Consider the following 23,215-nt stretch of genomic DNA (forward strand, 5'->3'; position numbering starts at 1 on the left):
AATCTATCTCACCTGAATCCCACGATTGGGAATTCTTTACAAATATTGCACTTTGCCTGATGTTTGGCCGTCTCTGCAGCTGCCAGTCTGTGCATGACAGGCAGCCACACCAACGACTGGGGCTCCATCTTGGACCAGTCGAGGAAATGAGAAGCTTGAATCTCAGGCCGCCCATTGGCCTGGAAATAGCAAGAAAGGTCCAGTTCATTTGTTGATTTTAGAAAAGGTGTGTCAAACTACATATGAAACAGTGTCTGAAATAACTGAACACTATCACTTTGTCTCACCCAATTTCAACTTGGATAAACATTATTAATGCATTCATACAATCAAATTCAAATGTAAAGATGTAAACTCTTGCAATGTAAGAATAAATAATTATGTACAGAAATGGTTGCCTGTTTCCTATTCTCTTCACACTTTGCCAAACAACAATGAAGATAGTTTACTGCCAAACACAATCAGCAGGCAATATGTACTCAGTTCTGTCCAGGTGAGTCCAAAGAGGCAGAAATATCATGTATATATGTACTTTACTCAAAGGGACTGGTATTTCTGATTTCTTTTGAAACAGCTTTCTAGTTATTGCTCCTTGTTTGAGATGAGTTTATATACTAAGTTTTGACAAGGATATGTGGCAAAACACCTTTTCATCTTTGCATCAAGGGAGACAATTCACTGTTAAGCAAAAGTTGTCTCCCTTTGATTACATTTTTTAGTTAATTTTAATCAGAATTACAACTGACCTTACAGTTTTTACGTCAGCAAGAGGAACATACTATATATACTTAATTGTAGTTAGCATCAAATCCCAACTTTCCTTACTCTAAATACTAAACCTAAACTATCAGCACCAGCAGGATTGACACCTTAGCACTTGCACGAGCTGTCCTAATGTAAACCATCGGAACTAACATCTGGTTGTAGGCAAACACTCTGTTACTGGCCTACAAGGAATATTGTTTACATGCAGATTAATACCAACTCACCTTAGCAAAACAGCTGCGCACACTGGGTTCAATGTTGCTGCCTCCGAACGCTGCGACTTCACCCAGCTGTCGGGGGATCTGAATACAATCATGGACAAGCAGTCCCAGCTTGCGCTGATCTGTAAACCCGTTTGTGTCCGCTATCAGGCGGAAAATGACTGCAAAGAAACGGAACATAATAGTTATAATTCCCACAATACAATTGTGAGTAATTAAATCAAAGTGCAAACTTCCAGGTAAAAAGAAAATAATTCTAGTTTTACAACAATTCAACCATTCAGTTCGATTCAGTGAGAATCATTTTCTAGACCATTATCGTGGGTGAGTGAGTTGACAATATCTGAGCAGTATCACAATAGGGAGAACCACATAGAGGCTTCACACACCAAGCAATGTTAATAAAAAAACACACGTCTTTTTGTGACACCTGTGAAAATCCAGGTTAGAATTGGTCTTCAGGAACCATGCTTATCATAAAAGGCGACTAACGGGATCAGGTGGTCAGGCTCACTGACTTGGTTGACACATGTCATCACATCCCATATGTGTTAATCGATGCTCATGATGTTGATCACTGGATTGTCTGGTCCAGACTGGATTATGTACAGACCACTGCCATATAGCTGGAATATTGCTGAGTGTGGCATTAAGCAACAACAACAACAACATGTAATCGGAGTACCCACTAGGCTACTCCACCAGCCCTCAAGATCACATAAGCTGCATACCGGTATATGTAGCTGGTTAGGACTGTGGACAGATTATGACAAAGCAACACTGTTTGATACAAAAAGACAACATGTGAGGTTATTATATTACCATTCTTGTTGAATTAGTCAAACTGTAGGCTACTTACACCTATACTTGTCTTCTAGCTGGGCCTTGCACATTATGATAATTCCTATTTTGAAAGACAGCACCCGCACCTTGCCACTCCTTGCCCTGCAAAAAATGACAGCATCATAAATATAGGTCTGCCAGAAACAGTCTCTGCTTGTGATAAAGTCAGTGCATGTTGCCAAGTCAGCAATACACAGGGTTCTGATGCCAGCAATATTTCAGCCATTTCACATGGTTTGTGTCTCCATGTGTAGATTTTGTCTGAAAGCACCAAACAAAATATTATAATGGTCTATGAAACTCTGACCATGTACTGAAGGTGAAGTTGCTGTAAGCTTCATCCAGAACAGGCACACCAGATAGAGTGAGGGTAAATCCACACCACTGGTTAAAGATTACACCTCAATCTGCCTCGTGGTTAATGATCACAACTTGACCAAAACCTGTCTACCAAGAAGCCATTGTTGGGACCCAATCTCAATCCAAATTACTACATCCAGCCTCTGATTTGGCAAATCCACCCTCAAAATCCCATATCCACCCTCCAACTCATCACATCCACCCGCCCGTCACCATATCCACTTTCCAAGTCACCACATTTATCCCCTAAGTCACCACATCCACCCTCCAAGTCCTCAAACTCTTCACATCCACCCTCCAAGTCCTCAAACTCACCACATCCACCCTCCAAGTCCTCAAACTCACCACATCCACCCACCCCCCAAGTCCTCAAACTCACCACATCCACCCTCCAAGTCCTCAAACTCACCACATCCACCCTCCAAGTCCTCAAACTCACCACATCCACCCACCCCCAAGTCCTCAAACTCACCACCACATCCACCTCCTCAGACCCCCAAGTCCTCAAACTCACCCACATCCACCCTCCAAGTCCTCAAACTCACCACATCCACCCCACATCCAAGTCCTCAAACTCACCACATCCACCCTCCAAGTCCTCAAACTCACCACATCCACCCTCCAAGACCTCAAACTCACCACATCCACCCACCCCCAACTCACCACATCCACCCACCCCCCAACTCACCACATCCACACATTATACTTGTTGTTTTCTCAAAGAAAAGAGCATCAACCTTTTTTGTCAGTCTTTGCTACAGTTTGTAGTCTATTCAATAATGTTACCTGAAATTGGATTATTGATTTTCATTTAGCCTTAGCATCCTGCATGGGGAGCCTCTTGACTGGCGAATCTCAACAGGAGGTGGTGTCTACTTACATGTCGTAGACATCTAGAATCCAGTTTAGCACCATATCAACACAGAAGGGCACATTGACAAGAGTAGGGTGTTCGGTGGCCACAACCTCGAACATGGAGGTAACACAGTTAATGATTTCAATGACGTCCATGAGTTTGTCATTTTGTGCACGGAGGCCATGGCGGTCGAAGGAATCTGCTGCCGTGTTCATGGACACAAGATCCACTGGAAGACAAGAATAGAGTTCACCATACAGAATTATCAAACAAATTGACAAACTTGGCATGTCAGTGCTTACATGAAACACCTGTATACTAGTACAGGAGACTTCTGAAATCTGCACAGATGTCTTACTTCATTCCGCACTTAGTCTACTCACTGGGTCCATGATTTATCAAACATTGCTAAATGAATATTGTGTGCAGACCAATTACTATTCTGATGGGGACTACCAAACAATTAAATGCCGGAAAAGATACATGTAGAGTGAAATAATGAATTTGGAGATACTGTTCCCAGTGAAATCGTCAGAATTCACAAATGGACATACAGTCAAATCCCGATGAGTCGAATGCCGGTGTCTCGAATATTATGCATAACTCGAAGTACCTGTCGGTCCCGACCATTCCCTGTTATAGTTGTCATCATTTGAACACCGGTTACACGAATTCGTCTCATAAATATACACGATGACTCAAGAAGGAAATTTGGTCCCATGAGATTCAAACAACAGCAATCTTGTATACAGTCAGGCCGCGGGAATCCGGTCCTCGTTAATCCGAATCCACCGACTTCCGAACGCTACTCACCGGGCACCAAATCATCTCCCTATATATTGTATATAATTGACACCTCGTTAGTCCGATGATTCAGTTTCCGCCTCCGAACGCTGGTCAGTCGGAATGGATTGGACTAATTAAGTTGTAAACAGCTGCGTTAATCCGAACGATTGAAGTTGACCGCGCTGTTGACTGGTCCACCCAAAGTGACACGTTGTTTGGTTAGCGACTTAGCGACTCATCCCTTTGATCCCTTTATCATAAGTGATAGGGAAATTTCGACGACCACGCTGTTTTGGGAAAGACTTCAATCCAGAAATATATGCTCGGTACCGAATTAAAATTATAAGCTATTTTTCGCAATGTTATTGAAAACAACGATTCTCGGACACATGCTTCGGCAGCAGGTTCACAATAACATTGTCAAAGAGCAAAGTAACGATGTAAATTGAATAAACTAATGAATAAAATCCATAATTTACGTATAGGTAGCGATTTCTTGCTTAATATGTTCAAAATAGTTTTACAAGCTTATAATTTCCTTCATAAACATAGGCTTCATCTATGACCTCAGAGTCTCAATAGTAAGGAAAGATATCAAGGGGAAGTAACTCGGTGCATATACTGTGGTTTCAGCAGTACGAACGTTTCACTATCCGAACGGTTTTTTTAAAAAACCAAAGTGTTCGTATTAACGAGGTCTGACTGTACATAAGCCGAGTCATTCAATGAGAAGTTGATTGGTGTAGCAAACTGATCCAATTAACAAACCAGCGTGGCTCACACCTTTCCGCCATTGACGGGTGAGTTCAAAAGGCAGATTAGTGATTTTACGGAAAATTCACTGTCTGTGCTAATCAGACTGGAACTGATAAGGTGTCCCTATTAGTGATATGGAAATCATTAGATAAACAAATGCTAAGGCAGAGGAATTAGGACTGGATCATCATTTTTTTCTACCCTCATAGACATACCTATGTCTCGAATACATCGATAAGTCGAAATTATTACTTGGTCCCCAGCGATTCGACTCATCAGGATTTGACTGTATTGGGACAACATGGCTACAGGGTAATGTTATTTATACATTTAGACATTTAATTTGCTGGACAGCATACTCCACAGTGCATGAGTTTTCAGCAATATTTGAACAATATCACAGCGTGGGACATGCTTCACAGATCTAGTAAGTATCACTGTACGTCATGGGGAAGGTAGCCACAGACAAAATCTTCTACATGAAGGCTGTCCAACTTACTACATAGTTTCTTCTGCAGCATCCGTAACTTCATCGCTGTCCGGTAGGCAGCAAACCTGACATTGTTCAACTCATCTGAAACAAGATGTGGTTTCTGTATTTTGAACAAGCTTTTGTTTGAATGTTTGTGCAATGTTTTAGACCACAGAGCGTTTCCGCTATAGTCTGTTTGCAGTGAAAATGTACCGATGAATTTCACTTTAAACAAAAGTAAATCAAATAAAGTGAAATTAAGATTGCGAATCCTCATAAGTTTACCTTGCCAGTTGCACATTTAAATTTCAGAATTTTATTCAACTTAGGATAAAGTTGTTTAACAAACGATCATAGTTTCAAATCGCTATTGTTGGTTTGTATTACAAGGGGGTAAGCGCAGTAGATGGAACAGTGAAACAAATGCACGTACGGTACGTGATGAGTGTTAACTAAGACCAACCCTACTTGTTCTCGGTGTTTCATTTAATGGGCATACCCCCTTGTAATACAAACAAATAACAGCGATTTGAAACTATGATCGTTTGTTAAACAACTTTTATTCTACGTTGAATAACATTCTGAGATTTAAATGTTCAATTGGCAAGATAGAGTTATGAGGATTCGCAATTTTAATTTCACTTTATTGATTTACTTTTTGTTTAAAGTGAACTTCATCGGTACGTTTTCACTGGAAACAGACTATACATGAGCTGAATGTGCACTGTTGAGAGCAGTCATCACCATTTCTTCTTCCCCACCCTTAGCCAAGCATTTAATGCTGTCAAATCAACACTGACAATGGTCTAATTTTGTAGATATTGACTACATCTGTTACTAGTCTACTAAATTGAAAATTCATAACTATTTGCAGTGTTCTTCTTAACATCAAAAATAAATTTCACATCATAATATATTTTCATAATCAAGTGAACAGCAGCATTTGAAGTGTCAATGTGTTCAGGCAGTTCACCTTTAACACCTACAAACAATCTCAGCTCAATTTCCATGTAAAACACACATGTCATTAATCCCCGTCCTACTACAGCAAACTAAAGGTCAAGTACATCACTCAATATTTCAACTTTGTCTATCTGGCTATTAGGTACATAGTTACACTTGCTGTAACATCAGAGAAACTATGTGTAAATTAACACTCATGAAATGTAAGTGTAAAGGGCCAGTCCTGTCAGACATCTGGGGCCCTGTAAGGGATGTGTATAGGGGCCTGGGTTGTGTGTGAAGCATGAGTAGGGATGTATGTAGGGCTTTGGCAGGGGCGGATACAGCTTTTTGAGAAAGGGGGGGTGCACACTATTGAGGAAAGGAGGGGTGCACACTTCATTTTTACCCAGAGTTTTAATGGTCATTTAACACACTTTCAGCACAAAAGGGGTGGTGCGCACCCCTGCACCCCCTCTGGATCTGCCTATGTTTGGTAGGGTTGTGGATGGGGACCTGGGAGAAATGTATGTGTTGAGCAAGGATCGGTGTGAGGCCCTCACAGGGATGCATGTAGGGCCTTGGTAGGGTTGTGGGTGGGGTCCTGGGAGAAATGTATGTGTTGAGCAAGGATCGGTGTGAAGCCCTTACAGGGATGCATGTAGGGCCTTGGTAGGGTTGTGGGTGGGGTCCTGGGAGAAATGTATGTGTTGAGCAAGGATCGGTGTGAGGCCCTTACAGGGATGAATGTAGGGCCTTGGTAGGGTTGTGGGTGGGGTCCTGGGAGAGATGTATGTGTTGAGCAAGGATCGGTGTGAGGCCCTTACAGGGATGAATGTAGGGCCTTGGTAGGGTTGTGGGTGGGGTCCTGGGAGTGATGTATGTGTTGCCCAGCAATGTATGTGAGGCCCTTACAGGGATGAATGTAGGGCCCTGGTAGGGTTGTCTAGTGGGTTGCTGGTTGTGTGGCGGGCCCCCAGCATGATAGCCTGTGAGGCCCATGATGGTGTGTACAGGAATGACCTCTACCTAGTCATTCTCTTGACTGCCTCAATCAACACTCTCCCAGTTGACACAGCACTGATACCGGGTTGACCCTTCCAGTACACTGAACTACTTCACCGTATAGTGGACCATATGTGCAAAAACTATGCTACATTTTGAAATTATGTAAGTAAAAAATATGTGATTCTAAAAATCACTGCTAGTTATATATTTGGTTTGTGAGTTTAAGTTTTTTAAAATTGATAATTATAACTTCAGAATATATTATCCTCAATATTTCAATGGAGATCAATTAGTAATCCAAACAAGTTTAATTCAAGATGTTCGAAAACTCAATTCATGTTTTTGTCTGCTCACAAAAATTACATAATAATCAATGTACCTGTCAAGGTCAGCCTGATAATATTGACACAATTTCTGGGGTTGACAAAGACTGTCTAGAGCTGCACTACACTATAGTACCACACCACAAGCAGAGTCCCCTGGTAAACAAGGTACCCAGATGGGATAGCTCTCAGACAGTTCATCCATACTGTGAGCAGCCTGATCACTTGATGGTCACCTCTTATAATCTGCATGTACAGGTTGTTGGGGACCTATTCTAACCTGAAATCTGTATAGGTCTACAAGACTTACGGAGTGCTAGCATTAAGGGGACCTATTCTAACCTGGAATCCCTATAGGTCTACAAGACTTACGGAGTGCTAGCATTAAGGGGACCTATTCTAACGTGGAATCCCTATAGGTCTACAAGACTTACTGAGTGCTAGCATTAAGGCGGACATCTCGGGGTGGTCCCACTGGGTGGTTTCGGTTGTGTGACTGAAACAAAACATTATCATTATTTCACAGTATATTCACATTACAGAAAGGACAGAAAATATGCTTTTCCTATATCCACAAAAGGTACCTATTCATACAGTACCTTTACATATACACACTTTATATGTTAATAAAGAATCTTCAAAATATATATGCACATTTTATACAAATAAAGTAGCTTAATATATAGTTTCATTTGACATATCCACAAAATCCTTAATTAATTCACTGGTCATGAAAATTGATGAATGTGACAAAACTTCCAAATTTATGGTTGGTTTTAAATTACAGCACATGTGATGTCACATGAATACATATAGGGCTGACTATATGCACTAGAGCATACTGTGAACCTAGTGAGTGATGTGTACAACCACATTATACCTGCCTGTCCAGCATGTGACTCACTTGTGAAACATGGCCAACAATATAATGGCAAATAGCCGTGGATCAACTCTGCAATGACCTTCCTCAAGTCACCTACTTCAGGGACTCTCAAGTGCATGCAGTTTGTTCAATATAAATGTAACGTTAACACAGACATGTGGAAAAATCCAGTCCCAGAAACAAATTCCACGGCTACATGTTACAGTGCAGATGTTTGTCAGTTTCACAGCTGTCAGTCGACTGGTCGTATAAAACATACAGCATCAGCTGCAGTCTTTTAGTGGTATTACATACCATATCTCACTGCTTCTTACTTGGATAACATACCATATCTCACTGCTTCTTACTTGGATAACATACCATATCTCACTGCTTCTTACTTGTAGGACATACAATATCTCACTGCTTCTTACTTGGATAACATACCATATCTCACTGCTTCTTACTTGTAGGACATACAATATCTCACTGCTTCTTACTTGGATAACATACCATATCTCACTGCTTCTTACTTGTAGGACATACAATATCTCACTGCTTCTTACTTGGATAACATACCATATCTCACTGCTTCTTACTTGTAGGACATACAATATCTCACTGCTTCTTACTTGTAGGACATACCATATCTCACTGCTTCTTACTTGGATAACATACCATATCTCACTGCTTCTTACTTGTAGGACATACAATATCTCACAGCTTCTTACTTGGATAACATACAATATCTCACTGCTTCTTACTTGTAGGACATACAATATCTCACTGCTTCTTACTTGGATAACATACCATATCTCACTGCTTCTTACTTGGATAACATACAATATCTCACTGCTTCTTACTTGTAGGACATACAATATCTCACTGCTTCTTACTTGGATAACATACAATATCTCACTGCTTCTTACTTGTAGGACATACAATATCTCACTGCTTCTTACTTGGATAACATACCATATCTCACTGCTTCTTACTTGGATAACATACAATATCTCACTGCTTCTTACTTGGATAACATACCATATCTCACTGCTTCTTACTTGGATAACATACCATATCTCACTGCTTCTTACTTGGATAACATACCATATCTCACTGCTTCTTACTTGGATAACATACAATATCTCACTGCTTCTTACTTGGATAACATACAATATCTCACTGCTTCTTACTTGGACAACATACCATATCTCACTGCTTCTTACTTGGATAACATACCATATCTCACTGCTTCTTACTTGGATAACATACCATATCTCACTGCTTCTTACTTGGATAACATACAATATCTCACTGCTTCTTACTTGGATAACATACCATATCTCACTGCTTCTTACTTGGATAACATACAATATCTCACTGCTTCTTACTTGGATAACATACAATATCTCACTGCTTCTTACTTGGATAACATACAATATCTCACTGCTTCTTACTTGGATAACATACAATATCTCACTGCTTCTTACTTGGATAACATACAATATCTCACTGCTTCTTACTTGGATAACATACAATATCTCACTGCTTCTTACTTGGATAACATACAATATCTCACTGCTTCTTACTTGGATAACATACAATATCTCACTGCTTCTTACTTGTAGGACATACAATATCTCACAGATTGTTACTGATATGACATACATTATCTCCCTGTTTCCAAGTGGTGTAACATACAATATCTCCCTGTTTCTAAATGGTGGAATACACTATATCTCACTGATTGTGTGTTATAACTAACAATTCCTCACATCTTCTTAACAACACTGTGTACATGAAGGTTCTACAAACGTGTGCTGGGTACCAGTCAGTATACAATCACTATAAACTAGACAGTATTCAGTACGACATCCCTGGCTGTAAACCATCTAGCTGTGTACTGGGTACCAGTCAGTATACAATCACTATAAACTAGACAGTATTCAGTACGACATCCCTGGCTGTAAACCATCTAGCTGTGTACTGGGTACCAGTCAGTATACAATCACTATAAACTAGACAGTATTCAGTACATGCATCCCTGGCTGTAAACCATCTAGCTGTGTACTGGGTACCAGTCAGTATACAATCACTATAAACTAGACAGTATTCAGTACGCCATCCCTGGCTGTAAACCATCTAGCTGTGTACTGGGTACCAGTCAGTATACAATCACTATAGACTAGACAGTATTCAGTACACCATCCCTGGCTGTAAACCATCTAGCTGTGTACTGGGTACCAGTCAGTATACAATCACTATAAACTAGACAGTATTCAGTACACCATCCCTGGCTGTAAACCATCTAGCTGTGTACTGGGTACCAGTCAGTATACAATCACTATAAACTAGACAGTATTCAGTACGCCATCCCTGGCTGTAAACCATCTAGCTGTGTACTGGGTACCAGTCAGTATACAATCACTATAAACTAGACAGTATTCAGTACACCATCCCTGGCTGTAAACCATCTAGCTGTGTACTGGGTACCAGTCAGTATACAATCACTATAAACTAGACGGTATTCAGTACGACATCCTGGCTGTAAACCACCTAGCTGTGTACTGGGTACCAGTCAGTATACAATCACTATAAACTAGACAGTATTCAGTACACCATCCCTGACTGTAAACCATCTAGCTGTGTACTGGGTACCAGTCAGTATACAATCACTATAAACTAGACAGTATTCAGTACACCATCCCTGGCTGTAAACCATCTAGCTGTGTACTGGGTACCAGTCAGTATACAATCACTATAAACTAGACAGTATTCAGTACGACATCCCTGGCTGTAAACCACCTAGCTGTGTACTGGGTACCAGTCAGTATACAATCACTATAAACTAGACAGTATTCAGTACACCATCCCTGGCTGTAAACCACCTAGCTGTGTACTGGGTACCAGTCAGTATACAATCACTATAAACTAGACAGTATTCAGTGCACCATCCCTGGCTGTAAACCATCTAGCTGTGTACTGGGTGCCAGTCAGTATACAATCACTATAAAACTAGACGGTATTCAGTACACGACATCCCTGGCTGTAAACCATCTAGCTGTGTACTGGGTACCAGTCAGTATACAATCACTATAAACTAGACAGTATTCAGTACACCATCCCTGGCTGTAAACCATCTAGCTGTGTACTGGGTACCAGTCAGTATACAATCACTATAAACTAGACGGTATTCAGTGCGACATCCCTGGCTGTAAACCACCTAGCTGTGTACTGGGTACCAGTCAGTATACAATCACTATAAACTAGACGGTATTCAGTACACCATCCCTGGCTGTAAACCATCTAGCTGTGTACTGGGTACCAGTCAGTATACAATCACTATAAACTAGACAGTATTCAGTACACCATCCCTGTCCATCTAGCTGTGTACTGGGTGCCAGTCAGTATACATCCCTGGCTGTAAACCATCTAGCTGTGTACTGGGTACCAGTCAGTATACAATCACTATAAACTAGACAGTATTCAGTACGACATCCCTGGCTGTAAACCATCTAGCTGTGTACTGGGTACCAGTCAGTATACAATCACTATAAACTAGACAGTATTCAGTACACCATCCCTGGCTGTAAACCATCTAGCTGTGTACTGGGTACCAGTCAGTATACAATCACTATAAACTAGACAGTATTCAGTACGACATCCCTGGCTGTAAACCACCTAGCTGTGTACTGGGTACCAGTCAGTATACAATCACTATAAACTAGACAGTATTCAGTACACCATCCCTGGCTGTAAACCATCTAGCTGTGTACTGGGTACCAGTCAGTATACAATCACTATAAACTAGACAGTATTCAGTACACCATCCCTGGCTGTAAACCATCTAGCTGTGTACTGGGTACCAGTCAGTATACAATCACTATAAACTAGACAGTATTCAGTACGACATCCCTGGCTGTAAACCACCTAGCTGTGTACTGGGTACCAGTCAGTATACAATCACTATAAACTAGACAGGCTATTCAGTCAGTATACAATCACATCCCTGACTGTAAACCATCTAGCTGTGTATTGCACCAATCACTAGCTGTGTACTGGGTACCAGTCAGTATACAATCACTATAAACTAGACAGTATTCAGTACACCATCCCTGGCTGTAAACCATCTAGCTGTGTACTGGGTACCAGTCAGTATACAATCACTATAAACTAGACAGTATTCAGTACGACATCCCTGGCTGTAAACCACCTAGCTGTGTACTGGGTACCAGTCAGTATACAATCACTATAAACTAGACAGTATTCAGTACACCATCCCTGGCTGTAAACCACCTAGCTGTGTACTGGGTACCAGTCAGTATACAATCACTATAAACTAGACAGTATTCAGTACGACATCCCTGGCTGTAAACCATCTAGCTGTGTACTGGGTACCAGTCAGTATACAATCACTATAAACTAGACAGTATTCAGTACACCATCCCTGGCTGTAAACCATCTAGCTGTGTACTGGGTACCAGTCAGTATACAATCACTATAAACTAGACAGTATTCAGTACACCATCCCTGGCTGTAAACCATCTAGCTGTGTACTGGGTACCAGTCAGTATACAATCACTATAAACTAGACAGTATTCAGTACACCATCCCTGGCTGTAAACCACCTAGCTGTGTACTGGGTACCAGTCAGTATACAATCACTATAAACTAGACAGTATTCAGAACGCCATCCATGGCTGTAAACCACCTAGCTGTGTACTGGGTACCAGTCAGTATACAATCACTATAAACTAGACAGTATTCAGTACGCGACATCCCTGGCTGTAAACCACCTAGTGAGTGAGTGAGTCTTGCACTGTCTGTAAATAATCAAGTCTGGACCAGACAATCAAGTGATCAACAGCATGAGCATCGATCTACGCAATTGGGAACCGATGACATGTGTCAACCAAGCCAGCGAGCCTGATCACCCGATCCGTTAGTCGCCTCTTACGACAAGCATGGGTTATTGAAGATTCATTCTAACCCGGACCTTCACAGGTCTAAACCATCTAGCAATGTACTGATACCAAGGTGTACTTTTCATGTAGCCACACAGGGAAGGTTAACATGAAGGGATATACTCACTTGATATAGTAAGGCACTTTGTTCCCTGACACAGATCGCTCATAGGGGGACTCCACAGATACTGCAACACACAAAACACATCAAGGTTAAGTCAGGGATTGTACAGGTTCACCCAACAAGAACACCCACAGACAGGACAAAGGAATAGTGCATGTATCACAGTAGATAGTGTTTCACTGCCTCGTGCTTACAGAGTTTGATTCCCTAAATGAATACCATCTTTGAAAGGATTATTTCCACAGCCAAACTGTTTTCTTGAAGTGATATGCTCAAACAAAAACATTAATGTTAGATGAGGCGACATGAAATGGGATTACTAAGAATATATCACTCTAAGAGTGACAACAGACCTTGTTGTATCCATATAATGTCAATGTCAGACAGGGCAACAACAAATACCGCATTTTAATGTCTTTTGTTATGACGTGGACAAGGATCAAACTAACAACCTTTTGCTCGCCTGGCAGACGCTCTATCAAGCTGACCACAAAGCAGTGTTGGGAATTGGCTAAAATGTCATAATTGATGATTGCTTAATTACAACCGATCAATCATCGAAAATAATTGGTTAGCATCATTTATGAATTTGTCCTGGTTAATTTTGTTAATGCACAAAAACATAAAGAAAAAAATGTAGTGCAAATGTTTTGGGGCAAATTTCACATCTTGAACGGATAACTAGTATGTTAGGAACATAACTGTCTTGGGGTCTTTAAGATAAATTCAATCATGACTTGGAACGAGCTTGTAGTACTCATGGAATGTAACTGATAAAACCAACCATGTGAAAAATATTGTTAATGCAAAAAGTGTTCCAGAATTGTTTGTTTTCGATTATGAGAAAACATGATCGATTGCTTGGTTGTTTCGTCACTGCGACCAATCTTCGATTATTTCAATTAATCGGACCACCACTACCACAAAGGCAGTCTCACACATTGTACCATTGTAGCAGGACAAGCCAGAGCTTCAACCTTATGCTAGCCTGGCAGATGCTCTATCGAGCTGACCAGTTTTAGGCATTCTCTCACACACAGAGCTTCAATCACAAAGTAAACTCTGTGGATCCCATAGTTGTCATCAAATATTAGCTGCATGGTAACAGTTTGCACAGAAAGTAATGTCATCTGGAGTTGGGCTTAATGCCACCTTGTACAATATTTCTGTTTTATAATGTCAATTAGGATGATTTTGGTTCTAGTTTTGAAGAACACTGTTGTGAAAGATTTTCTATGTATCTATCACATCATTCAATAAAATAAAGTAATTTTAAATCACAACATTAATTAAACTGATTCAACATTTGTCAAGCTGAATACTAGTATTCCCAAACTAAGATCCAAACTGAAAAAAGAATGAAGTTGAAATATGTTCACAATGTTTTTATAATGATTAAGAATAGCTGTCTTTAAGCCGTATACTGTGCAGTTTTACTGTTCCTTCGATTGAGGGACGTACCGTAGACATCAACAAGGTCAGAGAAAACCCTTATGTCTATTATCAGCTACAAAGTGTGCTTGTTACATTGCTGATGGAAGATGGTGCCATGTTCTTGCATGAAGTAAATTACTTAATGCTCAACGTTAAAATCAATAAGTGTCCTAATTTATGCACCAGGATATGAGCATGGCAGAGTTTTATGTCCAGGCTGTTCCTGGTTATGATTTAATTCCGCACGTATTTCAGCACTGGGAAATGACAACCATCCAGAATGAGTTCAGATATATTTTTATGAATATTCATAACTGATGGCACTATGCATACTAACATCATGCATGACAAACCTTGTGAATACAGCTGGGTAAATAATTTGTAAGTAACATCTGATAGATACCAGCAGGATGCTACTGACAGAAACTCAAGAGAATATTACTATTACTTTCATTTCAGTGACACTGTTAATAGTAATGTGAGATTGATATTTGGTTGGTTGGTTGTAGTTTAACGCCAAACTTAGCAATATTCCAGCTTTATGGTGGTGATCTGTAAATAATCGAATCTGGACCAGACAATACAATGATCAACAGCATGAGCATCGATCTACGTAACAGAGGGATATTTGAGTACATATTTTTCCAATTCTATTTTGAAAATGATAAGAGGTATAAATTATGTCGAATACTACTGGTAATTTGAATACTGGACATCTTGAAACTTGAAATTGCTGTTCATTTACTGAGGACAAACATTTGGTCGATGAATGCCAACAATAGAAAAGAATAATACTTTCATAATAAATAAAGAAGTTGTTATCCATAAAGTATTATTCTTTTCTATTATCCATCAACTTCTAAAATGCCAATCAAACAGAATGCACACAAGCTACCTATCAGCTTCCTGTTACTGGTATCTCAACAAAGGCTTGAACACAGGCCATTCTATACATTTCACCACGCATATATAAGAGCATTTACTTCTGAAGAGAAAAGTATTCACATTTTCATCAGTTAGCGTCTTGTGTTACAGAAAGGTTATGCCTGGATGAACAATCAGTCTATAATTCCAACATCAAAACACACTTGTGCTGAACCTTTTGTTTTACAAACATCTTTTTCTTTGTGAAAGTTAATTTCTAAACCATTTAAAATAGCAGAAGTATATTCGCCTCTTAACAAGACACACAAACATTATTCTATCAGACTCTGGAAACACATGGTGGGGAACTGCAGGAGCCGCCCCACAAGAAACTGGCTCTGTACCAGCTGGTGCTCCACTACACAAGGTGATGCTGTTCAGAAAAAAGAAGACCCAGTTTCACCATCTGGTCCTACTTGCTAGACTCCAATCAGGAATTCCACACTTTGTTTAAAACATGACTCTCTCCTTCAGCCGAGCGGGAGCACTTACGGCAACAGCGCTCGACATCACCAGCCATTCAACAACTACAACCACAAGACAACTCTTTGCAAATGTCTACATCAGCCCCAATTTGCAGCATGTTTCCGTCAAACATACCTCAAAAACCACAAAACCGCACATTTTATTTAGCCTTCATTTTTGTTTTCTGGAGGATTAACCTTTTGTATTGTTGTAAAGTTTCAAATGTTTACATCAAAAGCAAACCTAAATCAGCTACAGCATCTCAACATAAACAAGCATAACATACTCCTTAAACCTGCACACTGCAAGTCTCCACCAGATGTAATACACACTGAAGACTCAAACAACTCACTGACCCATCTTTTGTGTTGAACTGAGAGAATACATGTGAATAACTGAAGGTGTGGTGGCACAGTGGTTAAAGTGTCTGCTGGTTACAGCCAAAAGAAATACATAAAAGAGGTTCTTTCTTGCTCCCCTGCTGAAACAAGTCTGGGCTGTTGCTAATAGTGACAGAAAACTCTAATTTAACCATGTGAATATTGTTTTATGCCACAGTGTTACTCTGGCTGCATATGCTGACCATGTAAATGTTTGCTGGATCAAACAAACCAATGGTTGACAGCAAGAGCAATGGTCCACATCTTGAGCTACATTGACATTGTGGTCACCTGATTCCATTTTTCTGTGGGTTCTAATGACAGACATTGGGTGCTATGGTCATGTTCTGTCCTGTCACTTCCCAAAGGCTCACAATGACAAAGTAGAGAGTGTTTCATGTCAGTCTGAATCACTCGACTTCGATCGGTTTTTGACGGATACAGCCGAAGTTATTCCGCTGCATTCTACCGAGTTTCGCATAGCGGCTGTACGCGTACTCCACTAACGGCCGCTATCAAATCCGATAGTACCTCTTTTTGTTCATATAGTAAATGCATTAGATTGCAATACGGAAGTTATGCTACCAATGTGCCATCATTATAATCCCATTCAACGCTTTTTCGTCAAATAGATAGGAGGGCCTGTGAATGGTGGAATCATATCAGTATGTATGCATTCATATGGAGAAAAGGAAAAATGAAGATGTTAGGTGTAATTAATGTAGTGAGTGAGTAAGTGAGTGAGTGAGTTTGGTTTTACGCCGCTTTTAGCAATATTCCAGCAATATCATGGCAGGGGACACCAGAAATGAGCTTCACACATTGTACCCAGTAATTAATGTAGTACTTGTCACAACTCTGACTTTCTCTCTAACAGGTACTATCAGGGCAATGGTTTATACAATGATAAAGTAGAATAGATTATTAAATCATCCATAATATGTTTCCAGGGAAGTCAAGATGGAGCCATTTTATTTGTATGCCAGACAAAACAAAATCACAACAGAAAAGGTGCGGTAATACCAGCGCCTTGAGCATGCACTAGTGCGTTGATATGTGCGCTATATAAATATCCTATCCTATCCTATCCTATAACAAGTTCTAGTGAGTATCGATATTTTTAAGGAGAAATGATTCATTAGACAACCCTAATACAACATGAATCTATCACATAGCAATTTACCTTTTGATCTGATGCCAGGAATAGTCACTTTGTCAAGTAGAGATCCACCACACAGTTATCCAAGTGCATATTGAAAACTGACTCTATAGGCAAATTGTCAACAAATACTTTCTGTACAACTCTAACCTTTAACACATCCATTTGTTTAGCAATTCAAATGACAAGAACATAATTTAGTTCAACAATTTAAATGACAAGAAGCCCCACTTCCTGTGCCTCCGTACATCGGCCATTATCACTGAATAGTCACAGCCAACAATCACAAAAACAAATATTGAATATTCCTGAACAAGAATATGTACTTTACCAGAGTGATGAACAATGTACGAAGTACTTATGATCCACTGAAATCTTCAAGTGGTTCAACTCCAACTAGCAACAAAATAACATACAGTCCACAAACACTGGCTAAAAGTTCCGATAGGTGGGTAAGATTGTCGACCCATCGATGACAACAGCACTCTCACATTGATAAGTGCTGGACAGCGCCCTAACTGCTTTAACAACTACTCGAGACCTGATAAGAGCAGCCCTAATGATATTAGCTGAAGATAGACAATGTTTGATCAGCAGCCCTGTTGATGGAAATGATGGTGTATAGGTACTGACAGGTGATTGACAGGTCACGAGTGATGGGCTCCTGTCCATTATGTCAACTATATGTCAGACAGGATCTGGTTACAGTGATGATCTCACGATGATTCTTACTGATTAGTACTAATGATAAGGATCATGGGGTCTTTTCATTCATTGGAGGGATGATTTAATAACATTAGCAAAAGGCAATATGGACGACCACATTCAGTGGTGAGGATATAAATAAGAATTATAAGGATGAAATATGCACTACAGCGAGTGAAGGCCAATGGGTATCAGATCTGGCATAGCTTAGGGATTTAATTACACTAATAAAACCATCTTTGATCACTCTAAACTGAGCTGAGCTGGGCATAATGCTGGCGGACCAAGGGTAATCATGGTGGTATATCAGGTATACAAACATAGAATCAGAGGATCCTGTCACAGATAAGGAACTTAACTCTGGAGAGCTAACTGTAATGCTTTAAACTAGTGCTTTTGTAGACCAACATTTAGTCTCTGAAATGAACATATTTTACAGAAAAAAAAAAAATAATCATAGAATATAATGAAAAGGTGCCCAGAAACTGTGGAAATCCAGACTTGTCACAAATTCTAGACTTGCATGGGCTTTCTTGGATATATTTGTTTCTGGGTCTGAATGACAGACTAGTGCTTTAGGTACTTGGTCACATATGCATATGGACAAAAGGAAAAACAAACAAAGGAGATACAGGGCTGGAGCAAATCAGAATCAAAGAAAAAGATGAATGGATATTTGCCTTGGTGTATGAGTGGAGGACAGAAACTAATGAAGAATAGAATCAATATGCATTTTCTTCAGTTGACACAAATTTCTGTCATTGATTTTCAGTAACTTTTGCAAAACATGTTTTGTTCATAACCAGCTGTTGCTATAGATACATTTCATAGATATTCTGATCTTATTCAAGAAAAAATATTAAAATATTGTCAGTTTCCAGCACGATGTCACGACACATACTACCTACTTTACAACTGCTACAAGATCAGTTGGAAAATAAGAAACGAAAATAAGAACTGTTATTAGAATACTCTTCATTTATACACAAAACCAAATAAATATGGAGAACAGTTGAGTTAATACTTATTGAAAATTCCCTCAATATATTTTAACATTATTAACAAGTATTTTTCATCTCCAAATTGTACATTTATGATCAGAATACACTTGCGTAATGAATAATTAGAGAGATGATCAGACATAAAAGAGTGGTAAAGTGATGGCTTTTCAATCATTTACAAAATAGCACAATGCATGAAAAGGGGCACATTACCTTAGCCTGTATGTGACACGTCTATATCACTACATGTCGGTCAACCCATTGCAAGTGGACGGTAAAAGGAATACTGTTATCACATGAAGCTGGTAGCGTAAAACATTCTTATCACACACTGCAAGTGGATTTGCATGTTGGACAATGTTGCTTCAAGATGTGACTAGAAATAAAACAATCAATATATGGATCTATCGCTGCAGATATTATTTGAGAAACCACATGAAATGAATGCTCAGGTATGACTGGACAAAATCTGCTGTGACTAACAAGCTTGATATGAACATGCAATGCATGAGTGTTCGCGTACGTGAGAGGGTGCATCACGTTCATCCAAACGGACATGCTTCTGTGATGTTTCGGATCACAGGTCTGACATTGATGACTCATTGATCCGCGGCGGAGAACCAATGGTCGACTGCCTGGCACAACCAGGAACAATATCCCACTGAAATACGACAATGGCTGCATGAAAAGCCATAATAAACAACAGATCTGCCAACTGAAACCATTAACAGAAGAATGTTTTGAATACAAACATGCCAGGAAATGAAAACACTTCTCTCCAAATTCTCATCAAAATGAATCAAACTATAAGTGAAAGGAAATTTCACATGGTTCAGTTCCTGGATATCAATGTATTTCAAGATATGAAGATAAAATAGATCAAACAATCCCCCCCCTAAATCCCTCCTCTATTGTGGTCATAATACTTAGATTCTTCATCATCGATGATATTTTAACTGATCTCCCTGTGCAAACCGAGGAAACTGAAACATTCAGCATGATGCCATTGAAAGGTAAATACACCTGATTTACGGAATATGCAGGCAAATAGACCATCTCAGTAATCACTGGATAAAAACAAACACCACTGATTCTATGAACTGAGCCAGGAGATGAAACATTTGTTGTAAACAACATAACTATCATTAATATAACAAACTGCATGAATGTACAAACTGTACATGCATATGAAATATACATGTTGCATGTAGCCCAAACCTACCATAATCACCATATTCAATAAATGAGACACCTGAATCTATGAAATGTACATGCAGGTGAAATACACGTGTTGTATATAGACAAGCTTCCATTATCAGTATATTCAACAGCTGAGACACCCGATATATATTGCATACACAGACTAACACAATTTATGCAATATAGGCTATATACCACCATATACAACAGGAAAGACAATGAAATATATGCCGTATACAGCCCAAATCTAACACAGTCACCACATTTAACATATCACTCACTAGAACCATCCACTCACCGGCTGTCCTTCGTGGAACTATAACAAAAGTCTGCTCACCTAATAACAACTACGCCATGCTCACACTCAGAATTCTGGCAGATAATATACGTCCATCCAATTATTGATTTTTTCAGTCACAGAATACTGTTTCAATATTTTATACCAGTAGCAAATGTGACAGTGTGAAGTTTTATCAGCTTTATTCCCCACTGCCACAGGTGAAGCTGATCAGGGACTACTGAACAATTGATTACAGGTAAATTACAGGTGAACTACAGGTAAATAATCCACAACTCTCACGCATTTGGGGAATGTAGTGCAAAATTCACAGGCAAAAGCTGTGATTAAGTCAGAATAATCTTGTAGTGTTTGATCAGTTGAAAATATCAACATATTGAACGTCCCATTGCCTCATAATTAATGAGGTTAAGCTTTAAGTGGACTAAACCTCTATCTTTTCACAGATAGGGTGAACTCAACCATTTTAATCTGCATATGAAGTCAGAAGGAGAAGAAGTAATAGATATACTCCTCAAAATAAGTTAAGGACCACCTCATTCTTTCACTTGCTACAGTTATGTCAACAAACTAGGTAGTCCTTAACTTAATTTATTTGTAAAAAGTTTGGCTAACTATCTAATTAATCATTAACATGGTACATATTTTATGATACCATGTTGTTCAATGTAGACTTGAACATGATGAACAAAATACTCACATCCATACGTACTGTACACAAAGTGTGCACCAAGGGTCATCATTCACTGTCTGGCCCTTCACGGCAACGGTCATATTGAATAAAGCACTGGTCAGTATTTCAATGACCATGGTCAAATGAGCACTCCATGGCTCTGTATCCAACAATACAGATGAAGTAAAACCGTGATTAATTGCCACCAAGTGGACATGACCTGCAGTCATGTGTGACCCGACCTCCAGCCATACAGCAGGACACAATATGATGCAGACGGTCACATGGATCATTAAGTGTGACAAGGGACTGGACGTGTGTTGAAGTCTACAGAATAGACATTGGTCCGGTTGACACAAACACTGGTGAAACTGTAGCCTAGGTGATATAAGTCATGTTTACATGACGGCATGACAGTGAGTTGTAGGAGTCCGAGCATGGCAACAGTTGACATGACACTGGATGCTGACACACATCTTTCTGGTCTCTCACTTTTGAAATCTCTACGAATTATATAGGACCATACATAGTGCTAGTGGAAAATATACAAAACAGACAATGAGCAGTTTATATTCACGTAGATACATATATGAACAAATTGAAGCTGATTATGCAAATGTTTTTAATAATAAAGTACAGAGAGATTTTTATTGAAAGTGGCACTGTGATGACAACTTTACTAGACTAACAACTAGTCTCTGAAATGAACATATTTTACTGAAAAAAGTTCATAGTAAAAAAATAAAAAATATAATGAAAAGGAGCCCTGAGACTTACTTCATTTTCAGAAGCTGAGGAAATCTAGACTTGTCACATTTTCTAGACTTGTGTGGGCTTTCTTGGATATATTTGCTTCAGGGTCTGTACGACAGACTACAACTTTACTTGCAAGTGTAGTTGTTAGCTGTCACTAGAGTTGGTTTTCGCTCACAATATGCAGATCGATAATCAGAGCTCGGTAATGGATCAATAATTGATTTTAATTGTAAACCCCACCTAAAAACACATGAGGGCAATGATGGGGCACAATCATCATGCTGCGAAAACTAAACAGGCACAGATTAATACAATGATGAAGGCGACCAAGGATACTTCCTGTGGCGACAGGTTTACATTACAGGTTTACAAGTCAGGAAACTGCATCAGTCGTTTAAGTTTTCATTTAACAAACATAACAATAAGAAACATACTTTATAAATTTGATAATTTTTATGAATATCGATTTCTCTCCTGAGCCCATTGATAATCGCTGTCATAAGTGAGAACAATCGATTGCTCCAACACAAGTCCACTCTTGCTGCACACCAGATCAGCTAGATACAGCTTTGCAAATACATTTGCAAGTATTATCATCAATAAATCATAAGTGTTTTTCAAAATATGAGGATGTCACCCACATACTTCAGAAATTTTGAGTACTGAGATGTTTATGAAATAGTAACACTATTTAAATATAATTATGGCTGAAATATTTCATGAAGCTGGGGGATACGGCACACAGAACACAAAATTTTGTTTTTCAAAAGGTTTTTGTATATGTTTTCTTTGTAATCCACATTGTGCCAAATCCACATTGAAATACATTGCACAATACTGTTAAATGCAAATCAACACGTGCACCTGCACATTTACTCCATGTCGTATGATCGTTAGTACCCACCTTGTACATCATAAAGGTGAAAATAGCCATCCCA

General features: G+C 39.4%; 1 protein-coding gene across 1 annotated transcript in view; it reads right to left on the bottom strand.

The window, feature by feature from the left end:
• LOC124265473 (dystrophin-like) overlaps window positions 1-23,215 on the bottom strand; it is a 199,136-nt gene that overhangs the window by 27,118 nt on the left and 148,803 nt on the right. Inside the window, 7 exon segments of the mRNA XM_046700270.1 lie at window positions 13-179; window positions 990-1,147; window positions 1,846-1,931; window positions 3,070-3,274; window positions 5,087-5,161; window positions 7,767-7,828; window positions 13,286-13,346. Of these exon segments, the coding sequence (XP_046556226.1) occupies window positions 13-179; window positions 990-1,147; window positions 1,846-1,931; window positions 3,070-3,274; window positions 5,087-5,161; window positions 7,767-7,828; window positions 13,286-13,346 (814 nt within the window).

Source organism: Haliotis rubra, unplaced genomic scaffold, assembly GCF_003918875.1.
Source record: "Haliotis rubra isolate DU_JTF1 unplaced genomic scaffold, ASM391887v1 Scf98, whole genome shotgun sequence".
Lineage (NCBI taxonomy): Eukaryota > Metazoa > Mollusca > Gastropoda > Lepetellida > Haliotidae > Haliotis > Haliotis rubra.